Source organism: Prionailurus viverrinus, chromosome B4 (genome assembly GCF_022837055.1).
Source record: "Prionailurus viverrinus isolate Anna chromosome B4, UM_Priviv_1.0, whole genome shotgun sequence".
Classification (NCBI taxonomy): Eukaryota; Metazoa; Chordata; class Mammalia; order Carnivora; family Felidae; genus Prionailurus; species Prionailurus viverrinus.
In genome coordinates, this window is record NC_062567.1 from 57901931 (window position 1) to 57923417 (window position 21487).

Below are 21487 nucleotides of genomic sequence, written 5' to 3' on the forward strand. Positions count from 1 at the left end.
TACCTACTTGAATAGATCAACACAGGACTTTATGCAACTACTCCATTGGTGGCTCTTAACTTTTGCTTCATTTTGCTATAGTGACTTTTAATGTTTTTTTTTGATTACTCAAGCATTATGAACACTCATAAATATCAGTAGTCTTGAGAAGTGTGAGTGTTCATTGTGAGTCAAATTTTAGTAATTTAATTTTTTTTAAGTTTATTTATTTTGAGAGAGAGGGAGAGGGAGAGAGGGAGGAGTGGGAGAGGGGCAGAGAGGGAAAGAGAATCCCAAGCAGTTTCCGCTGCCAGTGCAGAGCCTGATGCAGGACTCAGTCCCACAAACTGGGAGATCATGACCTGAGCCGAAATTAAGAGTCGCTTAACCAGCTGAGCCACCCAGGTGCCCCTAGTATTGTGATTTTAAGATAATTTTGTGATACTGATTTTGGAACTTCTCCTTTCCATATCATATGTAGTAGCTTCACAAAACATTTGTAGGACTTGCTATAGAAACACTTCTAATCTGGGGCGCCTGGGTGGCTCAGTCGGTTAAGCGTCCGACTTCGGCTCAGGTCACGATCTCGCAGTCCGTGAGTTCGAGCCCCGCGTCGGGCTCTGGGCTGATGGCTCAGGGCCTGGAGCCTGTTTCCGATTCTGTGTCTCCCTCTCTCTCTGCCCCTCCCCCGTTCATGCTCTGTCTCTCTCTGTCTCGGAAATAAATAAACGTTAAAAAAAAAATTAAAAAAAAAAAAAAAAAAGAAACACTTTTTTTTTTTTTTTTTTTTTCCCAACGTTTATTTATTTTTGGGACAGAGAGAGACAGAGCATGAACGGGGGAGGGGCAGAGAGAGAGGGAGACACAGAATCGGAAACAGGCTCCAGGCTCTGAGCCATCGGCCCAGAGCCCGACGCGGGGCTCGAACTCCCGGACCGCGAGATCGTGACCTGGCTGAAGTCGGACGCTTAACCGACTGCGCCACCCAGGCGCCCCAGAAACACTTCTAATCTTTCTATAATTTCCTTCAGTCAGAAGGAATAATGACTTTTGCTTTTTGTCCTCATTGAACAGAAACCTTTTTTTTTTTTTTTTGGTCTATCTAATTCAGTGTATCAGTTTATAAAGATTTGCTTGTGTGGGGCTTTAAAAGCAGTTGCCTGCTGGTGTTCATAATCAGAACGAGGAATTTAAAGCTATACAGGGCCAGTCTGAGTACTTCCTTAGATTGAGGACATGTATTATATACATCCTGGCTCTTTTCCAAAAAATGTCCTCAAGAAATTACATAAATTTTGGGGCACCTGAATGGCTCAGTCACTTAAGCATCTGACTCTTGATTTCGTCTCAGGTCATGATCTTAGGGTTCGTGAGATTGAGCCCTGTGTTGGGCTCCTCACTGACAGTATGGAGCCCACCGAGGATTCTCTCTCTCTACCCCCTCTCTGCCCCTCCCCTGCTCACGTGCATGCACATACGCATGTGCTCTGTCTCTCAAAATAAGTAAACGCTAAAAAAAAAAAAGTTACATAAATTTCATTTTCACGGTGGTCCCCAGGGTTGAAAGTCTTCCAGGCTATTCCATCTGACTCCTCATAGTACTTGTAATTTAATTCTGGGTCCTTCAGTTTACAATATGAACAGAATTATGCTGTGGTAATTGTGCAGGTATGTGGTCCAGCAGCTGATATTAAAAATTTTATCCATTCTAAATACACATTGTAGGCTTATTAAATTAGCTTCTGATTCTTTAGTTGCCCCATGGGAAATATATCCAGTGCATCTAAGTTTTTAGAAGCAACATCTTGAAATTTCGTTTTTTATGAAAGCTCCTGTGTGTGTGTGTGTGTGTGTGTGTGTGTGTGTGTGTGTGTGTGTGTGTTCTCCTCAACAGATGGCTTTTGTTATTCCCACAATTTGTACTGGAAACTACATTATTTGGGAAGGTAGAATAATAGTACCAATTAATTCTGGAAAATAATGGATGTCACATTAGCCGGGTCCTGGGTGGTTAGGCTGTAGTTTGTATTTTCTCTGATTCTAAATCTGAAGTTATTTGCTTTTTTGATTGAACTCTGGATGGCCCCATCTAACCAATTTGAGCTCCAGTGGCTTTTCTTTCTGTTGTACTTCAATGAGGAATCAAGAAATTCTATTGGGATTACATATTATATGGTTATGAGGTATTTAAATGAGATAACAAGGGACATACCACATATACTGTATTTCAAAATGACGTTTTTATGTTGTCTGTTCTCTGCAAGCCTTTTCATGTGCCTCTTTAATGACTTTCATATATGAGACTGGTGAGAAAAAAAATGTGACTTGCTTCCCCAATCTATACTTCCTTTGGCATTTATGCCACGCATAAACATCTGAATCTGATAAGAAAAGACATGGGTGCCAGAGGGAGGGGAAGACAGTGAGCACTAATCTAAGCAGAGCCCTGGGCCAAGTGCTCTGGTTGTAGGATGATGCCCATTTACAGGCTCTGACAGGAGCTGGACATCATTGTAGGACCAAGCAATCTCACAAGAAGTTAATGAAGTCAGGATGGAAATTGGTGAGTTGCTAATGAGGATGGCTAGTCAGTGCTGCCAGGGAAAGTCACGGTGGACTGACTGCAAAGCTTGCAGGGGAAGAAAGAAAGGTTTCAAAGACAGAGGGAAGACTAGCCCTGTGATTTGGACGTAAGTAGCAGGGAAGAAGCTTGTGTGAGCTGTCCCCGCTGCCTCCCGTGTAAAGCAGGCATTTACAGTCCTGTATTTGGAATTTGGGGGGAGGAGAGGGGAAGAACAGAGGGTGTCCCAGGAAATTCCCACTGTCTCCACCCAGAATTAGTGGCACTGAGCATTTGGGGGGAAATAGGGGTTTTGTGCCTGATCACACACACATGTGAAGCTTTGCATGATTTGGGTGTGTATCCACCTGCCAGTAAATATTAGTAGCCACCACCCCTCTTAGGTCATGATTTTCTGCTTGATGAGAAGTTGTCTAGTTTGGTGATAACATGCCTAAATGCCTGACATGCCTGTTTTACCTATTTTAAGCTAAATGAACCAAGTTGCAATCTCATATTTTCTGTTAATGACAGCAACAGCTGTGCCCAAGTCAATTCAGGTTCCTTGGATTAAAAGCATATGCAATTTTGTTTGCCCACAGCGGTTTAGTTTTAAAGAGAGTTGAGCCTTACACACATTATTTTATTTTATTTTTATTTTTTTCAGACAAATGGACACCTGCCTGGGAATGGAGAGGTGTATCAAGAAAGGCTAGCCCGTTTAGAAAATGATAAAGAATCTCTCGTTCTTCAGGCAAGTGATTTAAAAATGTTCTTCTTTCTTCATGATGTATTTACAAAGACCATTTTAAATTGGGATGGTGTATTCAGATGCTTACGGGAGCCAGACTGCTACCAGAAGTAAGTGCATAGGCCATCTGAACACAACAAGGAGAGGTGGGTACTGTGGGAGAACAGGGTTTGCTTACCTAGTCTAGAGTGAGCTAGAATCTGCCTTGGCTCCTCCGATGGCAGGCATGGTATCATCTAAACTGATTTTCTGATCTGATCTGTCATCTTATTTGATCTGATTTTTTAAATATACAGCAGATATTATAATTTCATATATACTATATATATTCATAAATATTCATATTTCTCATTTGAAATATGTTTAATTTTTCAATTCTAAAAATGATACCATGAGACAAACAAAACATAAAGTGAGTAGTGGAGTCTGGTTTATTAGCCAAATTTGAGTTCTTTTCTTTGTAGTGTTTTAAATGCTTGACACACACACAAAAAAATATATATATATATATATGTATGTATATATATATACACATATATATACATACATATATGTGTGTGTCTATATATATATATATATATATATATATATTTTTTTTTTTTTTTTTTTTTTTTGGTATTGAGCTAAATGATTTGCAGTGTATTTACTAGGCTGGTGATTGCTGGGGAAAGACTCAGATTTTCAATAACCACTGAAGATAAAAGACTAATCCAGTATCTCCTTATGGATCTTTGAGTTACATCCTAGATTGGAACACATATGTAGACAGTGTGATCATGAAAGATCTCATGGAATTTGAGTTCTGTGGATCCTTTTCTTTATTCTTCGTGAAGTACCAAACCTGAATAGTCCTTCTCTTTCAGACATTAACTCCATTGTCTATCTTAATTTCTAGTATTATTTCCCTCTTCCACCCCCCCCCCCCCCCGAAAAAGATGATTTGTTAACATGCCCTCTCGCATAAAATGAAATGATTTTAACCTATAAATATAAGGTATCGCACATTCCCAATCACCCCAACCTCCTTAAAAATTGGAGTCCTCAGATCAACAAGCATCTGAAGTAGGAGTGTAAAGGACTGCTGTCTTACAAATTCACAAGTTTTTCCTTTACAACCAAATGAGTAGTGACATCATTCCAGTTTTTTTTCTATTTAGAGAAATAAAGTCTGCAGTGGGACCTACATTCTTCCTAATCCATTGCAGTATTTTGCTCTCAATACAGGTAAGTGTGTTAACAGACCAGGTAGAGGCTCAGGGAGAGAAGATTCGAGATTTGGAGTTTTGTCTTGAAGAGCACAGGGAGAAGCTGAACGCCACAGAAGAAATGCTGCAGCAGGTAATGTACAGAAGCTGGCACCAAGGTGCGATTTTCTTGCTCAACTATTTGAAATGCTACATTTACGTGTGGTGTTCACTCTGATGCAGCAGTAAATCTCATGACTCACTTAGACCAGCATAGTTTAAGCAAAAACCTAGAGTAGCGGGATCTTAAAACTTCATGTAATACAGTCTGGAATAAAATACTGATAGGATTGTAGATAATTTTAATGTTCTTCTTTATGCTTTCATATGGTTTCCTAACGCCCATCCATGAGCATATAGTGCATGATTAGGAAAAAAGGTAAGTACCTTTAACTGAAAAAAAACAAAACACCCAAAAAACCAACTTTAATTTATGTACACATACAGACACACACACACACACACACACACACAGTGCTCATATTTGAGAGGACCTATAATATGTATAGGGTACACTCTGACACCCTGGAAGGAGACTGTTTTGGTTTGAGTCTTATCTCTGCCATTTCCTTGAGGAGAGTTCTCAATCTCTCTGTTCCTCACCCTCCTTATTTGTTGAATGAGGATAATTCATGAGTTACCTTTAGGAGCTTTTACTTCATAAGGTTGTTTTGAGGATCGAACCACTTAAAACATGTCAGAACGGTGCCTGTTGCTTAGCAAACATGTCGTCATCGGTGTTATAATCAGGCTTGGCAGCATTTAAGGCTTATGATATATATGTATGTATGTATGTATCTGTATAATGTATGTCTCCCCAATAAGCCGGTGTGTGTTTAGTTCTGCTCAATGAAAGTTAAAGCAAATAATTTTTTCAAATTTTATCTATTTAGTAATTAATCTTTCCCAACTGGATAGTTAACCACTTCGCAGTTGTGAGACACATCCATATGTGACTACTGATAAGAAAACAACTTTTGAATGTATCTCTTAAATTCTAATAGGAGCTTCTGAGTAGGACATCCTTAGAGACTCAGAAGTTGGATCTGATGGCTGAAATCTCTAACTTGAAGCTAAAACTGACGGCTGTAGAGAAGGACAGATTGGACTATGAAGACAGGTTCAGAGACACAGAGGTAAGTGATACCCCCTCTCTTTATATACAGATAGGTACGTGTGTGTGTGTGTGTGTGTGTGTGTGTGTGTGTGTGTGTGTATCTCATACACATATCTCTAGAGCAAGTGGAAATTCCTTGTAGGTGTGAGGCAAGACAGTTAATTACTATATGCTCTCACTCATCCATGCTTCTTTTTAAGAATTAACTTTAAGTACATTGACTTTTTATCACTAAATGCTAAATGGCAATATTTGTTGTGAGAGTTTTGATATTAAATATTAATCCTTTCACTAGTCTTTAGGAATACTTTTGCCTTCATGATATTTGGAGCTTCTGTCTATTCATCTGTCTGTCCATCCTTCTGTCCATCCATAGTGGTTTTCTTTGTTGTGGAAATAATGGGTTTAAGTGTACCATTTTACTAAAAGCTATTAAGTTTATTCATTTATTATTTCTGAGAGAGGAAGGAAGGAAGGGAGAGAGAGGGAGGGAAAATGAACACAAGTGGGGGATGGGTAGAGAGAGACACAGAATCTGAAGCAGGCTCCAGGCCCTGGGCTGCCAGCATAGAGCCTGATGCGGGCCATGAACTCACAAACCATGAGATCATGACCTGAGCCGAAGTCAAACATTTAGCTGACTGAGCCACCCAGGTGCCCTTAAAAGCTATTATTAAGTTACACTGATTGTTTATTATATAATAAGTAAGTCTTTAAATATGTATAGAAAACATGCTTTCATTATATAATCATTAAAAAAACAGATTTTTAGAGTTTATTTAGTTTGGACTTCTACTTTGGGTCTATTCCACACACAAATCATTCCAATTAAATAAAGCTCACTAAACTTTAGTGAAACTTGGGATAGATTCTACAGCTTGAAGTACTCAGTTTTGTGGTTAAACCTGCTTTGTTTTTTGTACTATTTTATTAATCTGGGTCTTTTATTTGCTTATTTGTTGTTGGGGAAAGAGCATATCCATTTGAAATTTATTTATTTGACAAAAGGGGGCTCCTGGGTGGCTCAGTGGGTTAAGTGTCTGACTTGAGGTCATGATCTCGCAGTTGCTGAGTTCGAGCCCCGCTTTGCGCTCTGTGCTGACAGCTCAGAGCCTGGAGCCTCCTTTGGATTCTGTGTCTCCCTCTCTCTGCCGCTACCCGCTCAGGCTCTGTCTCTGTCTCTCAAAAGTAAACATTAAAAAAAAAAAAAAGAAAAGAAATATGAAGAGCTGCAGGACTTCCTTCTCTCCTAGGGCCATCTCTTTTTTCACAAATTTTTTTTTCCTTGGTTGGAGTATGGAGAGTTGTCATACTGGATTAGAAAGTGGGTACCAAGAAGGAGAGAGGAGAAGAAATCATTTAAGTTCTTTTCCCCCTCTATTTTCATTTCAAACATTTATTTCCAGCCAACTACATACCATCATAATATGAAGTACATTATGTATATTAGCCACTGTATGAAAGCCCTACATAGATTTGATGTCATGAGATTTACTCCATTGCTATTTTCAAAATTAAATTTTCTGTGAAAGGTGGAACTATAATGAAAAGTCTTGACGTGTGTGTTACTTCCTCAGCAGCAAAAGGAAATCCCTAAGCTGGTTCATGTTTTAATCTTCTGAAGCTCCTGGCTGGTCACCTATATGAGCATGTTTCTCACTTGATTGAGACTGGGGCTCTTAAAACAGATTTCTCCAAAGTTGTCACTTTTGTGCTTTCTTTGAAAATCTATTTGGAGAGGCACCTGACGTGTGATGACAAAATCACTTGGCTTATGATTGAAAGTGCATGAGGAGCACCTGGATGGTTCAGTCAGTTGAGCGGTTCAACTTCGGCTCAGGTCATGATCTCACGGTTCATGAATTCGAGTCTTGATCGGGCTTTCTGCTGTCAGCCCAGAGCCTGCTTTGGGTCCTCTGTCTCCTTCTCTCTCTGCCCCTCCCCAGTTTGCTCTCTCTCTCTCTCTCTCCAAAAAATAAATAAATAAATAAATAAATAAATAAATAAATAAATAAATAAATAAATAAATAAATAAATATTTTAAAAAAAAATCTGTTTGGATATTTTCCTCTTTTTCCTTTCTGTCATTCCCTGACCCCAGCTGCTACATAACATGATAGAATCCAGTCAGCAGGTAGACTACATACAGAGGAGCTAACTCCGGTACAGGGAAAGAAGTTAGAGTGTTTAGGGATCAAGAGCTGGTGTTTTCCATTGTATTCTTAAAGTTTAGGGGGAGTCTTAACTTTCATGACTGGTTAATTGGATCTGAGATGTTAACTGATCACTAGGACTTAAATAGAAGCGGACATGTCACGATTTTTTTTAAGACTCTAGAGCATTATTTACATCTGAGTTTGTCTACTTTTTTTTATTTTTAATAAATTTTTTTTTCCTGGCACCTCCCTGCTTCACTCATGCACTTTTTAAAAATTTTTTTAATGTTTGTTTATTTTTGAGAGAGAGAGAGAGAGAGAGCATGAGCGCAGAAGGGGCAGAGAGAGAGGGAGACACAGAATCCGAAGCAGCTCCAGGCTCTGAGCTGTCAGCACAGAGCTCGATGTGGGGCTCGAACCCATGAACCGCGAGATCATGACCTAAGCTGAAGACAGACTTCCAACAGACTGAGCCATCCGGGAGCCTCTCATGCACTTTCAATCATAAGCAAAGTGATTTTGTCATCACACTTTCAGTAAACTCAATCCCTGATAACTTTCTAATAAATATTCAACACTATTGGCAAAATATATAGCTCATATATACCCAGAGATTATAAGAAGTGTGATAAACTTTGTAACATATTAATTAAAATAGCCCTCAGAATTAAAGCTGACTTGAATATGTTAATTTTCATAGTATTGTTCCCTTAATAAAAATAAAATGTTTTGGGGTGGTTCAGTTGGTAGAGCATGCTACTCTTGATCCTAGGGTCATGAGTTCACGCCCCACATTGGGGGTGGGGAGGAGCCTCCTTAAAATAAAAACAAATTTCCATGGCTGTCTCATGAATCCAAAATTCTTAAACTTTGTTTTAGAATTTTAGATTATTTGGAGATTAATTTCTAAGAAAATATTGGAGTGCGGAAGTAGTATAGGCACTTCCAAAAGATTAGGGGTAAAAGTCTTGAAACCTTGGAATATTGAGGACTTGCCTGTCCCAGGAATGGCTGATAGGAGATTCTTAGCATTATTCAACAGTGCCCCCTTCTGGTAAGAGTGCAGATGTCAGAAACTGAGCTTCTGTGGAGCCTAAAGAGTTTCTCTGAAAAGGAAAAAGGGAGATTTTCTTTTTAAAAAGAACCGAAATTCTGATAAGAAATTAGTTGGAAATAATTTGTATTCCAGTTTTTAAAGTTTTATATTAAGGAACTATTTCCAGATTTCCCAGCTTGGGTTATTACAGTTCATGTTGGAGATTTATATTCATACCAACAGTGTTGCCTCCAAGTATACTTGGGTAGGGTTTTTTTTAAATAGAAAAATGACCTCGGTTTATAATTGTTTTCTTCAGTTATTTCTTTTTCTTTGCAAATTGTCATTATTTCTAGAGGTAAAATAAAACAATACCAAATAGGAATTCAAAGCTCTTTAACTATGAGAAAGTGGAAAGATATACATAAAAAAGATGAAGGAAAATCACTAAGAATTCATATTATGCAAGGATGATTAATAAATGGGAGAAACTGACATTTTCCTTAAACATGACTCTTGAATGTGTAGATAAAGAATCACAAGCAAAATGTTATTAAATGATGTCACACAGTTCACAACCTCATTGATAAAAGGAGAAAATAGATATCCTCTTATTGAAATATTGTATTAATAATTGAAATAATAACTAATGAGTAGTTATTGTGTAATAATGCTAAGTAATACTCTCCCCCATTTTACAAGAAACCACGTCCAATTTATTTTTTTTTTATTTTTTTTTTTAATTAATTAATTTTTTTTTTCAACGTTTATTTATTTTTGGGACAGAGAGAGACAGAGCATGAACGGGGGAGGGGCAGAGAGAGAGAGAGACACAGAATCAGAAACAGGCTCCAGGCTCTGAGCTGTCAGCACAGAGCCTGACGCGGGGCTGGAACTCACGGACGGCGAGATCGTGACCTGGCTGAAGTCGGACGCTTAACCGACTGCGCCACCCAGGCGCCCCGAAACCACGTCCAATTTAAAAGCCTGTGGGTTTTCTGGAAAGTGTATTTCCTTGTGGCATCCCTTTCCCTATGTGTGAATCATTACACATAGAAGTTTAGAATAACCCCTCGTTAAAGTTTTATCTCTTTTAGCATTGTTCTGTTCTTTTTTATGGCATTTTGTGTAATTGTGTTCTGTCATGTTAATTTGTGGCTCAGGAATAGGGACCTGTAAGATGAGGAACAAAAACATATTAACTGTTGGTGGGGTCTTCATGGCTTATAGTAAAAAAAAAAAAAAAAAAATCATCTCCTTCACAATACTTGAAGTTGGTATTATTTAGCATTCTAATTTCCTTTTCTGGGCTCTAGACAAAAATATGTCACTGTTTCTCAGAACACTTAGACAAATTTTACAAGCAAATTAGTTTTTTTAGAAAGCGGCAGTAGAAGAAATATCTGTATTATGAAAACTTTTGGATTATTTTCTTTTTCCTATTCCAAATATAACATTGTATTATGACAGCATATTTGTAAATGACGGGTCGTATCTATCTATCTTGGTATAAATTAGCGTGTTGCTGCTTTCCTGATATATTTCATTGCTTCCTTTTTTTGACAGGGGCTAATGCAAGAGATCAATGATTTGAGGTTAAGAGTCAGTGAAATGGACAATGAAAGACTTCAGTATGAAAAAAAGCTGAAATCAACCAAAGTAAGTTTTCTCAATGACAAAAATGTTTAAACACTTGACTCACTACTTGCCTGTGATCAATAATATAAATAAGTTTTCAACCTAGTGTATGATAAAGAAGGTTATTTTACAAGTGAATGAACAGTTTTCCCCAAGCTGGAGACCTTCTTGAATTGAAGCACTACTATTCTGAATAAAAATCGGGCTTAACTAATCTAGTAAAACATAACCTGTTATTTCTCTTAATTACCTAACCTCCTTTATAAACTGATACTATTTTCTTGGTTATTTAGGGTTGTCTTTTTCTATCTATAGTTTTCTTTCACACCTCTGTCTCTCTACCAGTCTTTAATGGCCAAACTTTCTAGCATGAAAATCAAGGTGGGTCAGATGCAGTATGAAAAGCAGCGGATGGAGCGAAAATGGGAGTCACTGAAGGTGTAGTAGACTTTGGGTAATGGGGTCCTGGGCCTGTTGCTTTCTGGCTTGTGCTGTTTTGCTGTGATAGTGTTTTTAGTAGCATGTGCATTCATTTTGTGTGTGTCATCTGCCTTTTAAAAATACATCTAAAGCTGATGAAAGGGACAATGAGATCCCTAATACTGTTTTCAGAAACGTATGACGTAATTAGTGTGAAAACAATAAACCGTATTCATTTATAAATTAAATCTCAACCCTCTTAGCGTGTCTGAGATCCAAGCATGGTAAAATAATTGCAAAAATGCACCTATGAAAAAAATCTGTTTTGTAGCAGTAGTAAAGATTGCTTTTTCCTTTGGGGCTTTCTTGAAGGTAAATGTATATAGCAGTTAATTGTATCATGGCAGTGAATTGAAATTACTGCTTAAAAGAAGCTTCTAGCCAGTGCTACTGAAAATTCCTTATACTCGGTCTCCACTCCTATCATAAGTGAAAAGTATGGAGCCAAGTTTCTGGCTTTATTAGAGATCTTCTCATAATACTAAACATAATACACTTAGAGACTGAAAATAAAATGTTTATTGAATATCAAAGAGCATTTATTAGCACTGCATAGCTTTATTTTCTGTGTTCAATACAACCAGCAAAATTTAAATTTGCTAATGCTAAGTTCTTCACCAAAGTTAAACTGAAAATTAAACCATTAGCAAATAGAACATCAGACTTGGAATCTTTAATAGCTGTGTAGTAAAAAAAGAAGAGGGGGATTTAAAATCTGTTTGCTCAGTCTTTTTTTTCCAGTGTTGTTAGAGATTCTCTTCCTTTAGTTTGGGGTTGAGGATGAATTATTTAGTCCCATTTTTTTGGCTAACATTGTTCATCACTTGCTACCATTAATTAAGCTCTACCTTGTCCAGTGAACATAAGTGCCATCTAGGAATACTAAATAAATCTCAGTCAAGTCTTAATATATATTTTGCAATTTGCATTTTATTTTGCTTTTATGACACTAAGCGTCTAATTTGATTATCATCCTTGATTAACTTGGGGAGATTTTTTTTTTAATTTATTTAACATAAGATTTAAACATTAGGGCCACCTCGGTCCTAATTATACTTTAAAAGGTTTTGTTTTAATTTGGTCACACAGAAGCCTGAAATACTTATACCAGAATTATTGTACATTGACTTTCATTAACTGTCTTGCTTCCTGCTTCCCATTGCCACTGTCTGATTTCTGAAGTCTGCATCTAGATCCCTGTCATTTTTTTTTTTTAATTGTTTGTTTCATTCACAAAAACTAATTATTGATTTAAGAGTTGACACGCTCCCTGAATATTCTCTTTTGGCCATAATCTGTTTTAAAACAAATTTGTCATTTGTAGGACGAACTGGCATCTTTAAAAGAACAGCTAGAAGAGAAGGAATCTGAAGTAAAAAGGCTACAAGAAAAATTGGTGTGCAAGATGAAAGGAGAAGGGATGGAAATTCTTGATCGAGGTAGCTATATACATTTGACATTTGTTATCTTTGTTGAAACCCTCCCTACTCAGCCCTCCCTATGCTCCCTCTCTTTGTACAAGAACTCAGTTGTAGTGGCTATTTAATTCCAGAGAAAGGGCAGAGGAGTAGAAACAATATAAGCCCAGGACAGCAGGGAATCCTGAGACTCTTGCCTGTGCCTGGGGATCTGTTAACTTCCTCTTCAGCAGCTGGAGAGGGGTAGCTCTGTACTTCATCGGATATTTATTTTAGATTACCAAGTTGTAAATTCTCACGAAAGAGTTCTTGTTCAAATTGCAGTATAAAGGAGTGTCTGAGAGCATTAAAAGGAACCATCATTATGCCCCAAGATTATTTTCCTCTGAACTGAACTTGAAACAGCACAAAGTAGGAGATTTAGAAACCTTGCCTGCCCTTTTGAGAGAAGAGAGGAAAAGACTCTGCATCTTTGGAAAATCAGTGAAAATTGACTGTGGATTGAGCCCTCCACCTGCTAGAAAGGAAAAACGGGAATTCTCGTTCTGAAAAAGTATATGAATTTATCAAAATTGTTCTCATAATTGAGGAGGTTTGTTTTGAAAATTGTATGGACTGTAAATTTTAATGTACATTATACTTGAAAGAAAATAACTAGAATGAAATGTGGTTTTTATATTATATTTGGAAATATAAATGCACATAACACCTGACAACACTAGGTTCAATTTAACCTTTCTTTGCTGTTAAAGATTATTGTGGCACTGCAGAAAACCAAAGCAACTTCTGACTCTTTTGAAACAAAAAAAAATTGCATTTAGTGTAGCTTTAGTATATTTATCTGTATTATGTGAAAGTTGGTAACATCATTGTGCAATGAAGCCATTGAATTAGGTTACCTTTAATGTCTTTCTTGGCTCTAGAATATCCTGGCTTTATATACCTGTAGTTATTGCATTCCACTATGGATCAGAGAACTCAATTCATCAAATATTGAGGAAAATGGATTTTTTTCCCTTGTGTATTTTGGCATAGAATTTGTGTGTGTGTGTGTGTGTTTGTGTGTTAAGTAAGCTCTACACCCAACATGGGGCTTGCGCTCATGACTCCGAGATGAAAAGTCACATGATGTACCAACTGAGCCAGCCAGGTGCCTCCAGAATTGTGTGTCCTTAAAGGACATTCATAGGCAGGTCATTCTTGTAGGGTTTTAAGAATAAAATGGAGGGGTGCCTGGCTGGCTCAGTCAGTGGAGCATGTGACTCTTGATCTTGGGGTTGTGAGCTCAAGATCCACATTGGATGTAGAGATAACTTCAAAAAAAATAAAATCTTAAGAAACAAAAAAAAGAATAAAATGGAATCATAGGACTTGTGGGCTAGAGTAGTGGTATCCAAAGACTGATACTGGTCTGTGAAATGCTTGTTACCAATGTCCAACCAGGTAAATATGAGGGTTGAGAGCAGGGTTTAAAAAGTTCATGGCAGTCTGATGTTGGCATAACATCTAATTGCATGGTCAGTGGACTCCTCCTTATTGAGGACATAGACCATTTATTTCAGTATTGTTGAATTTGAGTGGTGAGTTTCATGTGACATACGCAATGTACTAGGCACATTCAGGGGCCATATATTGAACTGTAATAGAAATGTAAAAACAACCAAAGCATCACTAGTGGGTTTTTCACCATGTATAGTGTAAGGAGTGCATATGTACTCCATTTTATACAAGAAAATTGACAGAGGTAAGAACTCAAATTTAGTTCTTTTGATTAATTATATTCGATTCTCTTTCTAACCTTACACAGAGCATTATATATTGTAGTGCCATTTGTAAAGTCACAAAATAGTGCTTAATATTCAATTTTTATAAGGTTAGCATTTCTTTATCTTAGGTGAAAGGAAACTAAATGATAGTGCTTTTAAAATATTCATTGTTGTAATGTATACTAACTTCCAATTCGATGGGTTTTCCTGCACAGATGAAAATTTTAAAAAGAAGCTCAAAGACAAAAGTAAGGTTTTTGGTGTATTTCCATCAGCCTTTACATTCACCAAAAGTACTACTTGGACTGTTCTTTGCATGTGTTTTAAAACATTTATCTCACCAAAGATGTAAAGTTGCTTCATCAATAAGCTCTCCATTTCTTCAGAGTGCAGTAAATAGAGGGTAAATAAAGAAACAATAAAAACAAGGAGTAAAAAGGTCATTTTGCATTTTTTCTGATTTAGTCCTTTTGCTCCACAGGATACAACAGAGCACTCAGAGTAGTAGTGGAGGTGAGAGAGCGTTTTCTTTGTAGTCCAGGAGATACAGGGTCAGAGGAGAAAATTAAAATGACTTGTCAATGTTTTGTAGCTCACTTTTTCACTGAGATCTGCATTAGGAATTAAACATAACCTCTTGATGTTCGAAATGAGATTGTACCTAGGCTGACCAACAGAACCCAGATCATACAGTGCAGCATAAAGATAAATCCTTAATGGGCTCTTTGCTTTTAGATACTGAATTCTTAAGTCAAAGGAATTTGGCATCACAAAAGAAAAAAAGAAAAGAAAAAGAAAAAAGCAATTTCTACAGAATATACCTTAATTGAAAATGTTAGGGGCACCTGGGTGGCTCAGTTGGTTGAACGTCTGACTTCGGCTCAGGTCATGATCTCGTGGTCTGTGAGTTTGAGCCCCATGTCAGGCTCTGTGCTGACAGCTCAGAGCCTGGAGTCTGCTTTGGATTCTGTGTCTCCCTCTGTCTCAAAGCTCCTCCCCTGCTCACATTCTGTCTCTCTCTCTTGCTCAAAAATAAATAAACTTTAACAACAAAAAAAGAGAAAATGTTATGCCAGTGTTTATGATGCACCACTGTTTTAAAAGTTATCTTAAGTAATATTTTTTTTTTCCCTCAGAAGCAGGTAACTTAGGTGAATTTTTTTCTCTATTGAATTTTTTTAATTTGTGATTTCATTTTAGGTTGACTTTTCTATCATAAAATATTTTATTTATTTATTTATTTATTTATTTATTTATTTATTTATTTATTTATGAGAGTGCACATGGATGGGCGTGGGCACACACTTGAGTGGGGGAGGGGCAGAGGAAGGTGGGGAGAGAGAATCCAAAGCAGGCTCCAAGCCCAGTTGGGAGCCCCACACAGGCTTCATCTCACAACCACGAGGTCATTCATTACCTGAGCTGAAATCAAGAGTCAGACACTTAACTGACTGAGCCACCCAGGAGCTCCAATATTTGTTCTTTTATTATTAAAGTAACATGCTTTTCTATTAGGCCATCAAATTTTAAGGAAAATCACATTTACCTTACTTTGGCTTTTATGTTTTAAAATAGTATTGGAAATGATGTTTATAGATGAAGCAAAGTGCTTATTATCCTTCTGTGTGGAACCTACAATCAGCTGCTTAGCATGACTACTCATATAAATGCCACATTCCATCAGGCTCTTACCATTCATGTCTCCATATTGGTTAAAACGGAGTATCATTTCTCTGCTTCTGTCATCATGTACACTGTTCGTTGCTTTCACCCACTGCTTTCTAGGTTTCTTTTTTGGAAAACTCCATGTTTTCATTGTTATAGCACTGAAATTTCATGTTCAGTGTTCTCATGAAGATTTTGTTTTGCTTCTAGAGAGGGTAGTTAGCTCTCACTTACCCTTATTGTTAGCAATGACCGTTCGGGTGAGATAGAAGGTGTTCATTTTTCAGATTTTCCCTAAAAGGAGGATATGGATGGTAAAAGTTTCATTAAAACATTACAGTCTGAAGAGGCAGCCTCTTGTTATTGTCACACCTATTAACTAACGTGAACTCTTTTGTGATGTTGTGATATTTTCAGATATTGAAGTACAAAAAATGAAAAAGGCTGTGGAGTCTTTGATGGCAGCAAATGAAGAAAAGGTATCTAGATGAAATTATTTATATGGATGTGTAACACCATTGTGATCATTCCCTGCACTTTCTTGAGATATGTCACCTTGAAAGAACATAGGCTAAACACTGCTGAAGTTGAGGGACAGCCGTTCTCCCTTTCTACACAAGTGTGCCCCTGCTCAGTGTTGGCAGATGTAATTGGGATTATGTACAGAAGAATGGCAGCCAGCAGCGCTGGCTCCACTAAGAATTCCCTCCCCTCCTCTCCATGAATTTAGAAAATGTTCAAGCTCTCAGATCATTTCTTTGTATGCGGGTAGGAAACGAGAGAAAGGATATGGTCCATGGTGCACCCTTTGTGTGGTCACTGGAAATCCTAGGCTAACGTGAACCCTGAAGGAAGTGGCCCATGACAGCTGTAGCTTCGTGATGGTGTTGATTTTATTTGTGTTATTTCCTTCTCGTTCCTGGATTCTTTCACATCAGGGATTGCCTCTATTCTCCTGAGAGATGACATACGAGAAAACAGAGGCACAGGCACTATGAAATCAAGTATGGCCCCAGGCCCTGTTTTAGGTACTCCGGCCAAATGGCCAAGGTCTCTGGGAGTTCTTTTCTCCCAGTTGCTTCTCTCACTTCATCCTGCTTAGAGCAGGGACACAATTACCTACTAAAACAAGGTGTTTCTTGGTGGCCTGCATGATCAGCCATATATCCAAGTGGCAGCAACACTTGATTTCAGCTCCTGTCATCAGAACTACTTTTACCTCATGTTCCTTAATGAATGGAACAAGGAGGCATTTTCCCGAGAAAAGATTAATTTCAAGGAAGTAAAAAACAAGCAAATGCCAAAGAACTTTGTCTTGATCTTTTTCTCTCATCTTGTGTCTTTCTCTTACTTCTCTCTATATTTTTGCCTTTCATTTTCTTTATTTGCTCTTTCTTATATGGAAATAAACTCACTGTCCTGTCACCCATGTGGTTTCTTTTTTACTAGTCTTTCCTACTATTGAATACAAAGGAAAGTCATTAGCAAGGTGCCCCCATAGCTTTTACTTTTTAAAAATAATCATTGAAATTCATTCGGTTTTAATTTCCCTCTGCCCAAAGAGCAACAATAACAAACAAAACTCCCAATGTTGACTGAGGGTTTTTTAGATCCTCAATCTGCTTTAGGAGCACCAAGGGTGACAAGTTTTTAGTAGTTCCAGAGAGCTTCAAAGAGGCCATATTTGAGCAAAACCTGAGGAAAAGCAAGAGTTGTTCATTAGGAAAATGAAAGCTTCTAGGGAAAGTATCTGTTACCCAGAACATGTCTCAAAAGCAAGGCTTGAGGCAACCAGTGCATCCTGGGAAAGTTCAGAATGATATAACAGGTGGAGGGGTAGATGAGGCTGACAGGGGAGCTGCTATGAGGTGTTAGGCAAGCTGGAGTGCTAAGCTAATCATTTGGGGTATTAACTGTAGACCTTGGGCAGTGACATGATTTAAATTGTCATTTTAGAAAGCGAACTCTAGTGGCAAAATGGAGGCAAGAGTAAGGGAGGCAGAGTTAGGACAGAAAAATTAAGAGGCTGTTAAATAGTCTAGGTGAGAAATGAAGAGGGGTTGAAATACAGCAGTAGAAGTGAAGTGGTAAGGTTTTCCAGAAATTTACAGATTGACAAGATTTTTTTAAATCTGAATTTGAGAATAAGTTTCTAGTTTGAGCAGCAAAGTGAATGATAGTGCCCTCAAAGAGTTAAGGGAATCCAAGCAAGAGGCTCAAGTACTGAGGGAAAATAATGAGTTTAATTTTAGGTACATTCAATTTGATGTGCTCATGGGACATCTGAAAGGAGATTTCTCATAGAAAGTGAGTCTAAATTTTAGGATTAATGCAGAATTACAGATTGGTAGGGAATGGACCCCATCAATTTTAGGAGAAGCACAGAATTATAGATTGTTGGGGATTAAACTGTAATTGATGTATAGTTAGCTTTTGCTCCAAGACCAATCACATACATTATTTCTCATACTTCTGAGGGTTGGCTAGGTAATTGTTATGGTCTGGGCTGGCTTTGCAGATCTCTGCAGTTAGCCAGTGGCTAGGATGGGGCTGGATGGTCTAGAATGATGTGATTCACCTGTCTGGTGATTAACCGACTTGTATAGGTTGGTCCCGTCTGGGATGTCTCTTCTCCAAATGATCTCTCATCCTCTAGTAGACTAGCCTATGCTTCTTCACATGGTGCTTACAAGGTTCCCTAGAGCAGAAAAAAGAGGGCAAGCCCTAATGTGCAGATAAATACCTTTCAAGCCTTTCCTTGCACCACATTTGTTTATATCTCTTTGGCCAAAGTAAGTCACATGGACAAGCCCAAAATCAGTGAGGGAGAAGCTAGGGAGCCCATCTTTATAATCCACCAGAATGAGGGTAAAGGACAAAACCTGGAAGTGCTATCATTTCATGATCTGGGTTGGCCAGATAGTGGGGGTTGTAGAAGTAGAATATCTTATCTGGTCAAGGGATTAAGAAATCAAAATAGAAGAAAAGAAAGAGTGGAAAGAAAAGGGAACAAAGAAGGAAAGAGTGGGGTCAGTCAAGTACCAAACAGAGGTCAAATTAGACAAAGGATGAAAAGTGTTCATTATTTCAGTAAATAGAAAGTCCCTAATGACTAATTGAAGCAACTTTGGCTGAGTGTTTTGTGAAGGAAAAAGTCAGATGGTGACTGATGACAGCTGATAAAGACAGCAGGTGTAGACCTTTCTTTCAAGATCTGACCTAGAAGTTGGAGAGGAGAATAATTAAAGTTGATTTTATTCTTGTTTTTTTTTGTTTGTTTTTGTTTTGTATCTTATTACCTTGTTTTGTTTTTGTTTTTTAAAGATGGCAGCTGAAGGATAGGATCTCTAAATTTAGAGGTACTTCTTCTCTATCTCTGATGTACGTAGGAAAACTATTCTAGATATTACCAGTTTTACTAAAGTCTAGAAGTCTTCTTTGGATAATGTAAATAATTCATGTCTACTTATTCTTTGTGTCACAGTTTTACTGTTTAAAATCAATAGTATTAAAGATGATAATTGATTTTATTATAGGATCGGAAAATAGAAGATCTTCGCCAGTGCCTGAACAGGTACAAGAAAATGCAAGATACGGTGGTACTGGCCCAAGGTAAAAAAGGTAGTGTAGCTTTCTAGGTTTTTCTACTTTACTTGATTTTAAGTGGCTGTGAACTTTGACATTTGGCCTTGTTTTCTTTCGGGGAGCTTATCCATTATTCCAAATTAGTTCCTTCGTTCATTCAACATTATTATTAGGCATCTGTTCTCTGCAAGAGAGTGTGTAGGCCAATGAGAATACTGTAGATTGTTTGGTTGGTCAGGGGGACAGCATTCCAGAGAGAGGGAGGACAACAGTGTGTTCAGGAGGTTAGGGGGAAAAGAGCTTGGTGTGTTTAAGAAGTAAAAGAAGATGAGTATGCCTGGAAGGTACTGAGCAGGGAGAGAATGAGATGAACTGAGCTGATAGAAGTTGAGTGTCACCCAGGCAGTGAGAGGCATTCAGCTCTTTGAGCCCAGAGGGATTCACTGATGGTTTTTAACATGTCAGTGGCTTCTGCATAACAAATGGACCATAGTGGGAGGAGGGAGCAGTGTGGGAGGGAAGAGAAGCCAATCAAAAGACCCCTGCAGCATTCCAAGTGGAATGATATGATAGGTACTGATAGGAAATATATTTTGGTGTTAGAATCAACATTGGTTTGATGGACCAGATGAGAGTGAAGAAGAGGAAAGAATCAAGAAAGATTTACCTTTCTGACTAAAGCAACTGGGCGGATGATGATTCCATTTACCAATATAGAGAAGCCTAGTGGAGGAACACTGAAATGTGTTCAACATTGAATGTGTTGAGTTAAAAAACAAAAACAACCCGTGAGACATCTAAGTAAAAATAGTCATGCTTTGATGGTGATTAAGGTATACAACTTGTTGAGATGAGCACAGGATCATGTATGGAAGTGTTGCATTACAATATTGTACACCTGAAACTAATGTTAACACTGTATTTTAACTAGCAAAAATAAAAACTGAAAAAAAATAGCGATCCCTTTTGATGTGTTGTTATTTTATCTGCACGTGGTCCAGTTGGCCATCCTCCAATGTGGAAAATCTCTGGGGGTCATTTAAAACAAAAACGTCAAGACTTTTGAAAGTTTTCTTGTTCATTAACAATATGTAGGTGGGGGTTGTTTGCTCTAAAAGTAAGCACTGGTAATAAATCTTTTGGAGGGTACTCGTGAAACACTCAGATTTTGGAATTTCAATTTTGATGAGCCAAAAGAAAAGAAAATCATATATCAGACCAAAATTTCTGGGAGGGGGGGGGAGTGGAAGAAAAGATTTTCATCTTTTTGTTCACAGGGCTTAGCCTGAGTTAAGACTTTGTAAATATCCCAATGAGCAAGCAAATGAACCTTCATCAGTGTTCTTACATGCGATTCTCATCAGTCAGCATTTTCTGTGCCTTCAAGAGAGTGTCTCTTTTTAGACAATATTGCAGATTCACAAGTGATTAATTTTTACATAGTTGTAGCATTTAAAACTCTGATTTTATAGAATCTCAACATTGTAATTCCTATATTTAAAAATCAAGGGAAAACATTAACTTATGTAAACAGATTATTTTATAAAACATGTAGGAAATAGGGAAAAGGGGTAAAATTGTTTGTAATTGCACTGGCATGATCACTTTTGTCAATTTCATGTATTTTTTTTCCATCTTTGTAAATGCATATAAATGTAGCTAAAAGACATAGTTTTTAACCACCATTGAAAATTATGTCCTGTTCTAATGAAGAGTTCATAAATAGTGATTTCTCACTAGGATTTATATTTATTTAGATAATCCTTAGAAAATGCTATTAATACCTAAATTTTAATAAAATTAGAATAAATATCTAATAAAACCTAAATTAAGAAACTAAGTCTAGTTAATAGCTTTAAACGAGCATATGATTTGCCATTTTGTATTACTCAGAGAATAGTGTGTTAAGCAACATTCTTTGGTTTTAGAAAAGAATATCTGGCACTATTGCCCAGCACTTAATCCTTTTCATCGCTGGAGATGTAAAAGAAATTCTTAAAGTTGCTGCTTTCCTGGATATATGATTGAATTTGTCCCTAACACTATTCTTTCTGCCTTAAAATAAATGAAATACAGGGATCCTCTTAAGGAA

General features: G+C 37.5%; 1 protein-coding gene across 12 annotated transcripts in view; it reads left to right on the plus strand.

Moving 5' to 3' along the window:
• The window catches only part of PPFIBP1 (PPFIA binding protein 1), a 175851-nt gene that overhangs the window by 124548 nt on the left and 29816 nt on the right, over positions 1-21487 (plus strand). For 7 of the 12 annotated variants that reach the window (XM_047864974.1, XM_047864975.1, XM_047864977.1 and 4 more), the window contains 8 exons: positions 3207-3293; positions 4515-4628; positions 5539-5670; positions 10410-10502; positions 12286-12400; positions 14361-14393; positions 16228-16289; positions 19347-19431. In XM_047864974.1, the coding sequence (XP_047720930.1) occupies positions 3207-3293; positions 4515-4628; positions 5539-5670; positions 10410-10502; positions 12286-12400; positions 14361-14393; positions 16228-16289; positions 19347-19431 (721 nt within the window). Of the gene's footprint in view, positions 1-3206; positions 3294-4447; positions 4629-5538; positions 5671-10409; positions 10503-12285; positions 12401-14360; positions 14394-16227; positions 16290-19346; positions 19432-21487 lie in introns of all 12 variants that reach the window. The other 5 variants (XM_047864970.1, XM_047864980.1, XM_047864979.1 and 2 more) reach the window with 4 other exon arrangements.